This window comes from Pristiophorus japonicus, chromosome 26, assembly GCF_044704955.1.
Source record: "Pristiophorus japonicus isolate sPriJap1 chromosome 26, sPriJap1.hap1, whole genome shotgun sequence".
Classification (NCBI taxonomy): domain Eukaryota; kingdom Metazoa; phylum Chordata; class Chondrichthyes; family Pristiophoridae; genus Pristiophorus; species Pristiophorus japonicus.
The window spans coordinates 6,331,641-6,343,700 of NC_092002.1; the positions used below are offsets into that span (position 1 = coordinate 6,331,641).

The 12,060-nt window shown below is 51.7% G+C and overlaps 1 protein-coding gene across 3 annotated transcripts in view; it reads right to left on the reverse strand.

The window, feature by feature from the left end:
• Positions 1 to 12,060, reverse strand: part of clasrp (CLK4-associating serine/arginine rich protein) — a 72,813-nt gene that overhangs the window by 17,249 nt on the left and 43,504 nt on the right. For 2 of the 3 annotated variants that reach the window (XM_070867717.1, XM_070867716.1), the window contains exons 15-18: positions 10,424 to 10,463; positions 7,953 to 8,013; positions 5,283 to 5,341; positions 1,042 to 1,088 (exon numbers count right to left, since the gene is read on the reverse strand). In XM_070867717.1, the coding sequence (XP_070723818.1) occupies positions 1,042 to 1,088; positions 5,283 to 5,341; positions 7,953 to 8,013; positions 10,424 to 10,463 (207 nt within the window). Of the gene's footprint in view, positions 1 to 1,041; positions 1,089 to 5,282; positions 5,342 to 7,952; positions 8,014 to 10,419; positions 10,464 to 12,060 lie in introns of those variants that run through there. The other variant, XR_011588607.1, reaches the window with a different exon arrangement.

Sequence of the window (12,060 nt, forward strand, 5' to 3'; positions counted from 1 at the left end):
GAGAGAGGGCGAGAGAGAGGGCGAGAGAGAGGGCGAGAGAGAGGGCGAGAGAGAGGGCGAGAGAGAGAGAGAGAGAGAGAGGGCGCAAGAGAGAGAGAGAGGGCGAGAGAGAGAGAGGGCGAGAGAGAGAGAGGGCGAGAGAGAGAGAGAGGGCGAGAGAGAGAGAGAGGGCGAGAGAGAGGGCGAGAGAGAGAGAGGGCGAGAGAGAGAGAGAGGGCGAGAGAGAGAGAGAGGGCGAGAGAGAGAGGGCGAGAGAGAGAGACGGAGAGAGAGAGACGGAGACAGAGAGAGAGAGAAACGGCGAGAGAGAGAGAGAGAGAGAGACGGCGAGAGAGAGAGACGGCGAGAGAGAGAGAGAGAGACGGCGAGAGAGAGAGACGGCGAGAGAGAGAGACGGCGAGAGAGAGAGAGAGAGAGAGACGGCGAGAGAGAGAGAGAGAGAGAAAGAGACGGCGAGAGAGAGAGAGAAAGAGACGGCGAGAGAGAGAGACAGATACACAGAGAGACAGACACACAGAGAGAGACAGAGAGACACAGAGAGAGACAGACAGACACAGAGAGAGACAGAGACACACAGAGAGACACAGAGAGAGAGACAGACAGACACAGAGAGAGAGAGAGACAGACAGACACACAGAGAGACAGACAGACACAGAGAGAGAGACAGAGAGACACAGAGAGAGAGAGACAGAGAGACACACAGAGAGAGAGACAGACACAGAGAGAGAGAGACAGAGAGACACAGAGAGAGAGAGACAGAGAGACACACAGAGAGAGAGAGACAGACACAGAGAGAGAGAGACAGAGAGACACAGAGAGAGAGACACAGACAGACACAGAGAGAGAGAGACAGAGAGACACAGAGAGAGAGACACAGACAGACACAGACAGAGAGAGATAGCGAGAGAGGGAGAGAGAGAGACAGAGAGACACAGAGAGAGAGACAGACAGACACAGAGAGAGAGAGACAGACAGAGAGAGATAGCGAGAGAGGGAGAGAGAGAGACAGAGATGGTCGCAGAGCGAGTAGGGAAGTATTACTTTAGTCGGATTTTTCGAGCCATTGCTCGCAGCTCGTCCTCGCGCTCCTGAAAGAAACAGAAACAGGGTTCAATAAAAACAAGCGATGATGAACAGATCACTCTGCGGTTTCTGCAGGTAACCCGCGGCTTCTCTCACCCGCCCGGGCGTGAATCTGGCCGCTATGCCAGCCCCGGGATTCCTCCCCCTCTCACCATTTCCTCGTTACCCCCGCTCCTTTTCATCCCCTCCTCATCTCTCCTGGCCCGTCACCTCCCGATCGCCATTGCCGTGCACTCTGCCCCTCTTGGTCTCCCAACGCATTCAACTCTACTCCCAGGTGACCTGCTCTCTTCCCACGATCCACTCAATCTTGACAATCTTAATCTTGCCCTAAAATCCCCCCGTCCAAAAATCCCCCCTTGCCCCAAAATCCCCACCCCCCCATTACCCCAAAATTCCAACCGTGTCCTCTCTTATATAGTTTCTCAGTCCACTGCAACTGTCTCGCTCAACATCATATCTTGATCAAACCCAGTCGATTATTTCTCCGCCCCTTGAATAACCAACAACCCCCGCACCCTCGCCAATACATAAGAACAAAACAGGAACAGGAGTCGGCCATTCGGCCCCTCGAGCCTGCTCCCCCATTCAATGAGATCATGGCTGATCTGATCTTGGCCTCAGCTCCACTTCCCTGCCCGCTCCCCATAACCCTTGACTCCCTTATCATTCAAAAATCCCCACCTTAATGACCCAGCCTGCACAGCTCTCTGGGGCAGAGAATTCCACAGATTCACCACCCTCAGAGAAAAGAAATTCCTCCTCATCTCCTTCTTAAATGGGCGAACCCTTATTCTGAAACTATGCCCCCTAGTTCTAGATTCCCCCACGAGGGGAAACATCCTCTCTGCATCTACCCTGTCAAGCCCCCTCAGAATCTTATAGGTTTCAATAAGATCACCTCTCATTCTTCTAAACTCCAACGAGTAGAGGCCCAACCTGCTCAACCTTTCCTCATAGACAACCCCTTCATCTCAGGAATCAACCGAGTGAACCTTGTCTCAACTGCCTTCAATGCAAGTATATCCCTCCTTAAACAAGGAGACCAAAACTGTACGCAGTACTCCATGTGTGGCCTCACCAATACCCTGCACAGTTGTAGCAGGACTTCCCTGCTTTTATACTCCATCCCCCTTGCAATAAAGGCCAACATTCCATTTGCCTTCCTAATTATTTGCTGTACCTGCATACTAACTTTTTGTGTTTCACCCTCTAACTCCCAATGCCCTCTCCCTCTGGCCATCCATCACTATAATATCTCCGTCACTGTTAACATGCTGAACCGCACCCTGGTTTCTGGCTTCAATGTTCTCTTCTCTCTTTCTTTCTCGAAGTGATGCTGGATAGATAAACGTATAAAAATCTATCTATCTCAGCCTCGAATATATTCAGAGAATTAGGAGCAGGAGTCGGCCATTCGGCCCCTCGAGCCTGCTCCGCCATTCAATGAGATCATGGCTGATCTTCGACCTCAACTCCACTTTCCCGCCCGATCCCCATATCCCTCGATTCCCTTAATATCCAAAAATCTATTGATCTCAGCCTTGAATACACTCAACGACTGAGCCTCCACAGCCCTCTGGGGCAGAGAATTCCAAAGATTCACCACCCTCTGAGTGAAGAAATTCCTCCTCATCTCAGTCCTAAATGGCTGACCCCTTATCCTGAGACTGTGAGACCCCTGGTTCTAGACTCCCCAGCCCAGGGGGGAAACATCCTCCCTGCATCTACCCTGTCAATCCCCCTCAGAATCTTGTACGTTTCAATGAGATCCCCTCTCATTTTTCTAAGCTCCAGGGCGTATAGGCCCATTCTCCACAATCTCTTCTCAAGACAATCCTCTCATCCCGGGAATCAATCTGGTGAATCAGGGCCAGGGTGCAACTCAGCCCCATATCTGTACTATATATTTGCTACTCGTTTAATTTTGTGGGGGGGGCTGTTCTGAGCGCTCTAGGTCGCTGCTGTCTAAATTCTCGCTTGGAGCGGCAGGATCGGTTAGTATCTGCTGCTTGAGGCATGTGGAAATGAGTGGGGCGAGGGATTTAAATATTATGCGGGCCCCCCCCTCCCACGAGGCTCTGTGGTACGCGGCCATGAGGGCAGAACCCTGACCCGGACTGAGCACCACCTCACAGTGACAATACACAGCCCCTTAAACATAGAAATATATAGAAACATAGAAAGTAGGTGCAGGAGTAGGCCATTCGGCCCTTCGAGCCTGCACCACCATTCAATCAGATCATGGCTGATCATTCCCACAGTACCCCATTCCTGCTTTCTCTCCATACCTCTTGATCCCTTTAGCCATAAGGGCCATATCTAACTCCCTCTTGAATATATCCAATGAACTGGCATCAACAACTCTCTGCAGCAGTGAATTCCACAGGTTAACAACTCTCTGAGTGAAGAAGTTTCTCCTCATCTCAGTCCTAAATGGCCGACCCCTTATCCTTAGACTGTGTCCCCTGGTTCTGGACTTCCCCAACATCGGGAACATTCTTCCCGCATCTAACCTGTCCAGTCCCGTCAGAATCTTATAAGTTTCTATGAGATCCCCTCTCATCCTTCTAAACTCCAGTGTATAAAGGCCGAGTTGATCCAGTCTCTCCTCATATGTCAGTCCTGCCATCCCGGGAATCAGTCTGGTGAATCTTTGCTGCACTCCCTCAATAGCAAGAACGTCCTTCCTCAGATTAGGAGACCAAAACTGAACACAATATTCCAGGTGAGGCCTCACCAAGGTCCTGTACAACTGTAAGACCTCCCTGCTCCTATACTCAAATCCCCTCGCTATGAAGGTCAACATATCATTTGCCTTCTTAACCGCCTGCTGTACCTGAATGCCAACTTTCAATGATTGATGTACCATGACACCCAGGTCTTGTTGCACCTCCCCTTTTCCTAATCTACCACCATTCAGATAATATTCTGCCTTAAATACCAGTCCATCAACTCATCAAACAGGATAGTGGCATGTTGGCCTTTATTGCAAGGGGGGCGGGGGGGAATAAAAGACTTGCATTTATATAGCGCCTTTCACGACCAACAGAAGTCTCAAAACGCTTTACAGCCAACGAAGTACTTTCTGAAGTGTAGTCACTGTTGTAATGTGGGGGCCAAGTTGCGCACAGCAAGCTCCCACAAGCAGCAATGTGGTAACGACCAGATATACCTGTTTTTGTTATGTTGATGGAGGATGGAATACAAAGGGGAAGGAGCTATGCTTCAGTTGTACAGAGCCTCAGTCAGACCCCATGTGGGGCACCGCATGCAGTTCTGGGCACCTCAGGAAGGGTATACTGGCCTTGGAACGAGTACGACGCAGATTCACCAGAATGACACTGGCTTAAGAGGAGAGGTCGCAGAAATGTGGCTTGTACTCCCTGGGGCTTGGAAGGTTGAGGGGTGCTGATCGAAGCTTTTAAAACAATCTGGTTGGCGCAGAGAAACTATTAACCTCTGGTGGGGAGAGGGGAATTCGGAACAAGCTGCCACAATAATATTAGAGCTAGGCCGCTGAGGAGTGAAATCAGGAAACACTTTTCCCCCCCACACACCAAAGGTCGCGGAAATCAGAAACATAGGAAATAGGAGCAGGAGTCGGCCATTCGGCCCCTCGAATCTGCTCCGCCATTCAATAAGATCTTGGCTGATCCGATCTTGGACTCAACTCCACTTCCCCGCCCGCTCCCCGTAACCCTGGACGCCCTGATCGTTTAAAAATCTGTCTATCTCCACCGTACATATATTCAATGACCCAGCCCCCACAGCTCTCTGGGGCAGAGAATTCCATAGTTTCACGAAAGAAATTCCTCCTCATCTCCGTTCTAAACGAGCGCCCACTTATTCTGAAAGTAGACCCCTAAGTTCTCGATTCCCCCACGAGGGGGAAACATCCTCTCTGCATCTACCCGAGAAAACCCACTTCCCTTCAAAGACTGTGGATGCTGGGGGGGGAGTCGACTGAAAGTTTCGAGACGGAGATCAATAGATTTTTTTTTAGTCGAGTCAGGGTATCGAGGGACAATGAACAAAGGCAGGTGAACTGGCGTTGAGGTACCGACCAGCCACGATTGTGGCAGGGCAGGCTCGAGGGGCTGAATGGCCTCCTCCTGCTCCGCAGTTTCTACATTTCCCTCGTCTGTATCGACACCGCACGAGGTCGGACGCTGTGGTTGCCCCGGGAGATTGATTACCTGTCGCTCCTGTTCTTGCTGCAGCTGTTTTTCCTGGGCTGCCTTCTTGTCTGCTTTAACTGCCGGCAAAAAGACAAAGTTTACTTTCCTCTTTCGGGACGTGTGGGAAGCAGCCCCAAGTCTTCCCGCTCCTCCGTCCTAACTTCGCCGTGACCCACCAGCTCCCGACGGCTGGTCGATCGCCTGGACGGGTCGGAGAGGAATTTCCCCAGGTGGTTTTTCTCCCGAAATTGGCCTGGGTTTTTAAAATCTGGTTTGTGTCTCTCCCAGGAGATCACATGGCTCCGGTTGGGGTGGAGTGTAGAATGTTTCAGTGTAAGGGGTGTCGCAGTTGTGTGGGGTGGACTGGGTGCTCTTTGCCTTTCCGCCATTCATAGGTTTATATGTAACCTTCAGGCCTGCTGACCGAGGGCCGTGCGGCTCTTTGTCGGCCGTGGACACGATGGGCCGGAATGGACTCCTACTGCGCTGTAAGTTTCTATGCTGTGGCCCAGTTAGTACTGTGCGCTCCACAAACACCCTCCCGGGGAGGGAGAGAGGGGTCACTGCTCCCACAGTGTCTACAAAGTGCGTCTGGACTTGAAACAGAACGTCCCCTTCCTCCCCCTGGCCCTCTCCTCCAGCCACTCTCAGTTCCTGCGGAGGTTGCTGATTGAGTTACTGAGCCCAGCGGGCCAGGAAGGCACCAGGCTTGGTCCTTGGACTATAAATGAGTTAGCCAGTCTGGGGAATTCATCTCAGCACACCTGGGCGTGGGGCCTCGGGGGGATGGGTGGGGGGGAAATCAGTCAGGGTTTCCTTCCTCCAGATTGCTGTCTATTGACCCTCCGAGGCAGTGTTCACATACTGTGGACATTGGGCACGGACGCGATCGGGTAGTGGCCATGGTGCTCTCCAAGGCCCAATACGCACTCGGCCGTCACCGCTGAAGGTCACGTGTGAATACACCGCTGTGGTATACTGGATCACAACTTGCACCTGTGGAACCGCACAGAATAGAGTGCAGAACGGGAACTCTTCTGAGGCACATGGTTGGGAATCTTACTCTGTATCTAACCCCCTGTACCTGGCCTGGGAGTGTTTGATGGGACAGTGTAGAGGGAGCTTTACTCTGTATCTAACCCCCTGTAGCTGCCCTGGGAGTGTTTGATGGGACAGTGTAGAGGGAGCTTTACTCTGTATCTAACCCCGTGCTGCACCTGACCTGGGAGTGTTTGATGGGACAGTGTAGAGGGAGCTTTACTCTGTATCTAACCCCCTATGCCTACCCTGGAAGTGTTTGATGGGAACAGTGTGGAGGGAGCTTTACTCTGTATCTAACCCCCTGTACCTGCCCTGGGAGTGTTTGATGGGACAGTGTAGAGGGAGCTTTACTCTGTATCTAACCCCGTGCTGCACCTGCCCTGGGAGTGTTTGATGGGACAGTGTAGAGGGAGCTTTACTCTGTATCTAACCCCCTGTACCTGCCCTGGGAGTGTTTGATGGGACAGTGTAGAGGGAGCTTTACTCTGTATCTAACGCCCTGTACCTGCCCTGGGAGTGTTTGATGGGACAGTGTAGATAGAGCTTTACTCTGTATCTAACCCCCTATGCCTACCCTGGAAGTGTTTGATGGGAACAGTGTGGAGGGAGCTTTACTCTGTATCTAACCCCGTGCTGTACCTGCCCTGGGAGTGTTTGACGGGACAGTGTAGAGAGAGCGTTACTCGGTATCTAACCCCGTGCTATACCTGCCCTAGGAATGTTTGACGGGACAGTGTAGAGGGAGCTTTACTCTGTATCTAACCCCATGCTGCACCTGCCCTGGGAGAGTTTGATGGGACAGTGTAGAGGGAGCTTTACTCTGTACCCAACCCCGTGCTGTACCTGCCCTGGGAGTGTTTGATGAGACAGTGTAGAGGGAGCTTTACTCTGTATCTAACCCCTTGCTGTACCTGCCCTGGGAGTGTTTGATGGGACAGAGTAGAGGGAGCTTTACTCTGTATCAAACCCCGTGCTGTACCTGCCCTGGGAGTGTTTGATGGGACAGTGTAGAGGGAGCTTTACTCTGTATCTAACCCCGTGCTGTACCTGCCCTGGGAGTGTTTGACGGGACAGTGTAGAGAGAGCGTTACTCGGTATCTAACCCCGTGCTATACCTGCCCTAGGAATGTTTGACGGGACAGTGTAGAGGGAGCTTTACTCTGTATCTAACCCCATGCTGCACCTGCCCTGGGAGAGTTTGATGGGACAGTGTAGAGGGAGCTTTACTCTGTACCCAACCCCGTGCTGTACCTGCCCTGGGAGTGTTTGATGAGACAGTGTAGAGGGAGCTTTACTCTGTATGTAACCCCTTGCTGTACCTGCCCTGGGAGTGTTTGATGGGACAGAGTAGAGGGAGCTTTACTCTGTATCAAACCCCGTGCTGTACCTGCCCTGGGAGTGTTTGATGGGACAGTGTAGAGGGAGCTTTACTCTGTATCTAACCCCGTGCTGTACCTGCCCTGGGAGTGTTTGATGGGACAGTGTAGAGGGAGCTTTACTCTGTATCTAACCCATACAGATGCCTGTCTTGGGGAGTGTTTGCTGCGGACTTACAGTACCAACACATCCATCACCTTTGCAGGGCACAAAGTTAACAAAAAAAAACGCGCACGGTTAAAATATACAGCCCATGAGATAGATCCTTACATTGTTTATTCAGAGCCTTCTGCATGCGGAGTTTCAGCTTCTCCTGTGGCGTCAGCTTTGCCTGAAAGTAAAACACAGTGACATTTGCACGGGGCAACATTCCAGCGGGTCAGACAGTATAAAATCCTGCAGCGTGGCCTCGAGGGGATGGGGTGGGGGGGGGAACGACAGGACAGAATGGTGCGCAGTTTTCACTCTGGGAACTGCAACTGCTCTCTTGACAGCCAGCCTGTGGGAAAGGAAGAGTACGTCACAGAACAGGGAGGGTCACATTAAAGTTCCACCATTTCAAGTTACATTTAAGGCTTTGTCTGCAACCGAGAAGAATGCAAGTGTAAAGCAAGGGCTCGTGACACGCAAAACATGCAGCAACGCTTCAACATATTAAAGAAACGCACAAGAGGGCTATCTGATTTTTTTTGAGTTCTCTGCAACAGACTCTATCAAGGCTGTGACGACAGTGCCGTAATGCACAGCTAGGGGGCAGTGCTGATCCACCCCCGAACTCTCAGCCTCCCAGAGCAGGAAAAGAACTGCATACCGCTGGAAAGACACTGATGGCAGCACCCGGCCAAATCCTTGGTTTAATACCGAGCCCGTCGGGAAGTCAGCACACAGTACCGGTGCCCGGTTAGGCTCAACCCAGGGCATGACACAGTGCGACTCAAGCAGCCTGTTGCAATCTTATCGCCGGACATTAAAACAGCTCGCTCAGTCGTGCCAAAAAAAAAAATAATAATTCAACTAGTTTCACATTCTAACCTTTTGGGATTAAATTGCCATTAAAAAATGGACAGAACTGGCGCTCTGTCGAGCTTTTAGACACTGGATTAAACACAACCAACGGCATTAAACACCGCGGTGAGGGTTTCTTGTGTGGAGATCTCCAGTAATATAATCGGCAGAAGGACAAGAGGCAGCGTGTGGGGGTAAGAGAGATGTCTGACACATCGAGTGGTTACAGTCATGGAAGTTCGAACAAGGGACCCATAGACAGCGTGGAAATGTACAGGGGGCTCCCAGCCAGGGGGCTCTCCAAAACCATGCCAGTTGTATCCGTTCACACCGAAGAGCGTGAAAACCAGGTCCTGAAACGGGTGCTTTTGGGTCGGGGTTAGACTGGTGGTCACCCAACATACGCCCAACACCAACCTGTAAAGCCCCCGGGATCCCACGGTTATTTAAACCCTCACCGTGCCTATTGCAGAACGCGACACGGTTATTCAGACACAGAAGGGGGTCGTGCACCATCCTGCTTTTTACTGTTGTAACTCTTTGAGCCCACGGGCCAAATTCAAACCTCCTGCAAAAACTGTGAATGGTTATTGGGGTCTTATTCCAATCGCCCCCCTGGGTCTCCTTCCCCCCCCCCACCCCCCCCCCCGACTCTTGCTGGGCTGCAATTCCACGAGCGTTCTCCACTTCCTTGCATCGCGCTCAAGCGCCGACGCCTGCACGGTGGGCAAACCGCACGGGCCGTTCGACTGTGGAAGCTGCGCCCTCACTCGCAGGGTCGCGCTCGAGCCGCTGGACAGTGAGCAGAAGTGGGAGAGATGTCGGGCTTTACTGCTCCTTGGCGGAAGTGGCCGCGGAGCACTGCCTGAGCGAGCCGCCCAAGACGGGATCAGCACCGAGCGGCTGTGGAACCTCGGGGGACTGCCTGGTCTGTACGACTCAGGAGATGCAGATATTCGTTAAGCCTTTGGACAAACGTCTAATTCAGGAGTAAATTTTACTGGAAGAGTTGCAGTCGTAACGTGAACAGATCTAATACAGGGTGCACGGTGACATGATAGAGCCCATTCAGTTAAGACTGGGAAATTGCCGCTGCTGTTGCACACGTATAACAAGCATTTTTTATATACAAGGTGGCTGACACGAGTTGAGACACACCTCGGGAACTCACTCCACAGTGCCCCCTAATGACTGGAATCTGCAACTACACCGTGACCAGTTGACAAAGCAAAATTGAATGGGAAATACTGTGTTGACATAAAAGCGTAACCAAAAATGACAACGAGAGGAAGCAAGGTGAACAGGAAGTATGCATCGTACAAAATATCGGCAACCGTCGAAGCGGACAGTGGAGAAAACCTGTAACAAACTTTACAATATATTTGCAGTAACTTTATAGCATACATAGAATCACAGGAAAGAGCACAATGTTATAACAAGGTCCGTCTCTTCGGCAAGTCTTTGGCGTCAAATTTTTAGCACAGTTTGAGGAACGCTGAAAGGGAACATCTTAGGAACGCATTAAAATAGAACAGTTTCAGTGTGTGAGCAAGGTACTGCCAAACTGATGTGCATTCTGCTTTGTGTTACCCGTAACTCGGCCTCAAGGACAATTTCAGGTTAGAAAGATAAGCGACTAAAAAGTTGCTGAAAGACTACTTGAGGCTGCATAAGTGTTTCTGTGAGGTTTTCAGAGGGGCTGTGTTTAACGGAGGTGAGGTAAAATTCTTACTGACTTTGGCAGCTCCGGATTCTTTACCCACAGGAGTGTCAGACCTGGAACGATGAGAGAGAAAGAGAGAGAGCAAGGTTCAGAGAACGCCCAAGAAGACACAACGCATTTAAACCAGCAGTTCTCTGTGGCTGGGCATCAAAACTTACCACCTGGCATGGTATGGAACAACACAGATCAACAGATTCTCGGGTCCAATCGCTGCACAGCCAACAGATGCGCTACAAAGGGCGGAATAAAATCAACTAACATTCGTGCTTCTGTGAAACCTGTGTTGTAGCCGAGCCTTCAGCTGCCTGGGCCCTAAGCTCTGGAACGCCCTCCCTAAACCTCTCCCTCCTTAAAACCTACCTCTTTGACCCAACCTTTGGGTCACCTGTCCTAATATCTCTGTCGCTCGGTGTTCCATTTTGTTTGCTAACGCTCCTGTGAAGTGCTGTGGGACATTTTTACTATGTCAGTGTGGCTCAGTGGGTAGCACTCTCGTCTCTGGGTCAGAAGGTTGTGGGTTCAAGTCCCACTCCAGAGACTTGGGCACATAAATCTAGGCTTACTCTCCCAGTGCAGTGCTGAGGGAGCGCCGCACTGTCGGAGGGGCAGTGCTGAGGGAGCGCCGCACTGTCGGAGGGGCAGTGCTGAGGGAGCGCCGCACTGTCGGAGGGGCAGTGCTGAGGGAGCGCCGCACTGTCGGAGGGGCAGTGCTGAGGGAGCGCCGCACTGTCGGAGGGGCAGTGCTGAGGGAGCGCCGCACTGTCGGAGGGGCAGTGCTGAGGGAGCGCCGCACTGTCGGAGGGGCAGTGCTGAGGGAGCGCCGCACTGTCGGAGGGGCAGTGCTGAGGGAGCGCCGCACTGTCGGAGGGGCAGTGCTGAGGGAGCGCCGCACTGTCGGAGGGGCCGCCTTTCGGATGAGACATTACACCGAGGCCCCGTCTGCCCTCTCAGGTGGATATAAAAGATCCCATGGCACTATTTCGAAGGGCAGAGGAGTTATCCCAGGTGTCCTGAGGACAATATTTATCCCTCAATCAACATAACAAAAAACAGATTATTTGGCCATCACATTGCTGTTTGTGGGAGCTTGCTGTGTGCAAATTGGTGTTTCCCACATTACAACAGTGACTACACTCCAAGAGTACTGCATTGCCTGTCAAGTGTTTTAAGACATCTTGCAAGTCTTTCTTTATATAGCGCCTTTCACATCCCAAAGTGCATTACAGCCAATAAAGTACTTCTGTAACGTAGGGAACTCAGCAGCCAATTTGCACACAGACGGAAAATGTGATTGTGACCAGATCATGTGGCGATGTTGGTTGAGGGACTAATAATGCTCTGGATACTGTGAGGGGGTTCTCCTCTGCTCTTCTTCGAAATAGTGCCCTGCGATCTTTTACATCCGCCCGAGGGGGCAGACCGAGGCACCGGTTTAAAGTCTCGTCCGAAAGACGGCGGTTACTGAGTTAGACTAAGTGCGACCTAGATTTAGATCAGCAGAGTTGCCGTCAGTAACCAGGGCGAGCGATTTGACAACGTTATCGTCGCTCAGTGTTGAGAGGCTCGGCAACAGCCCCACAGACGCCAATTGCAACTTTTTTAATATTTAGAAAGGAGGCAGCGTTCCCGCTTTGATAGTGGGGGCGTCCC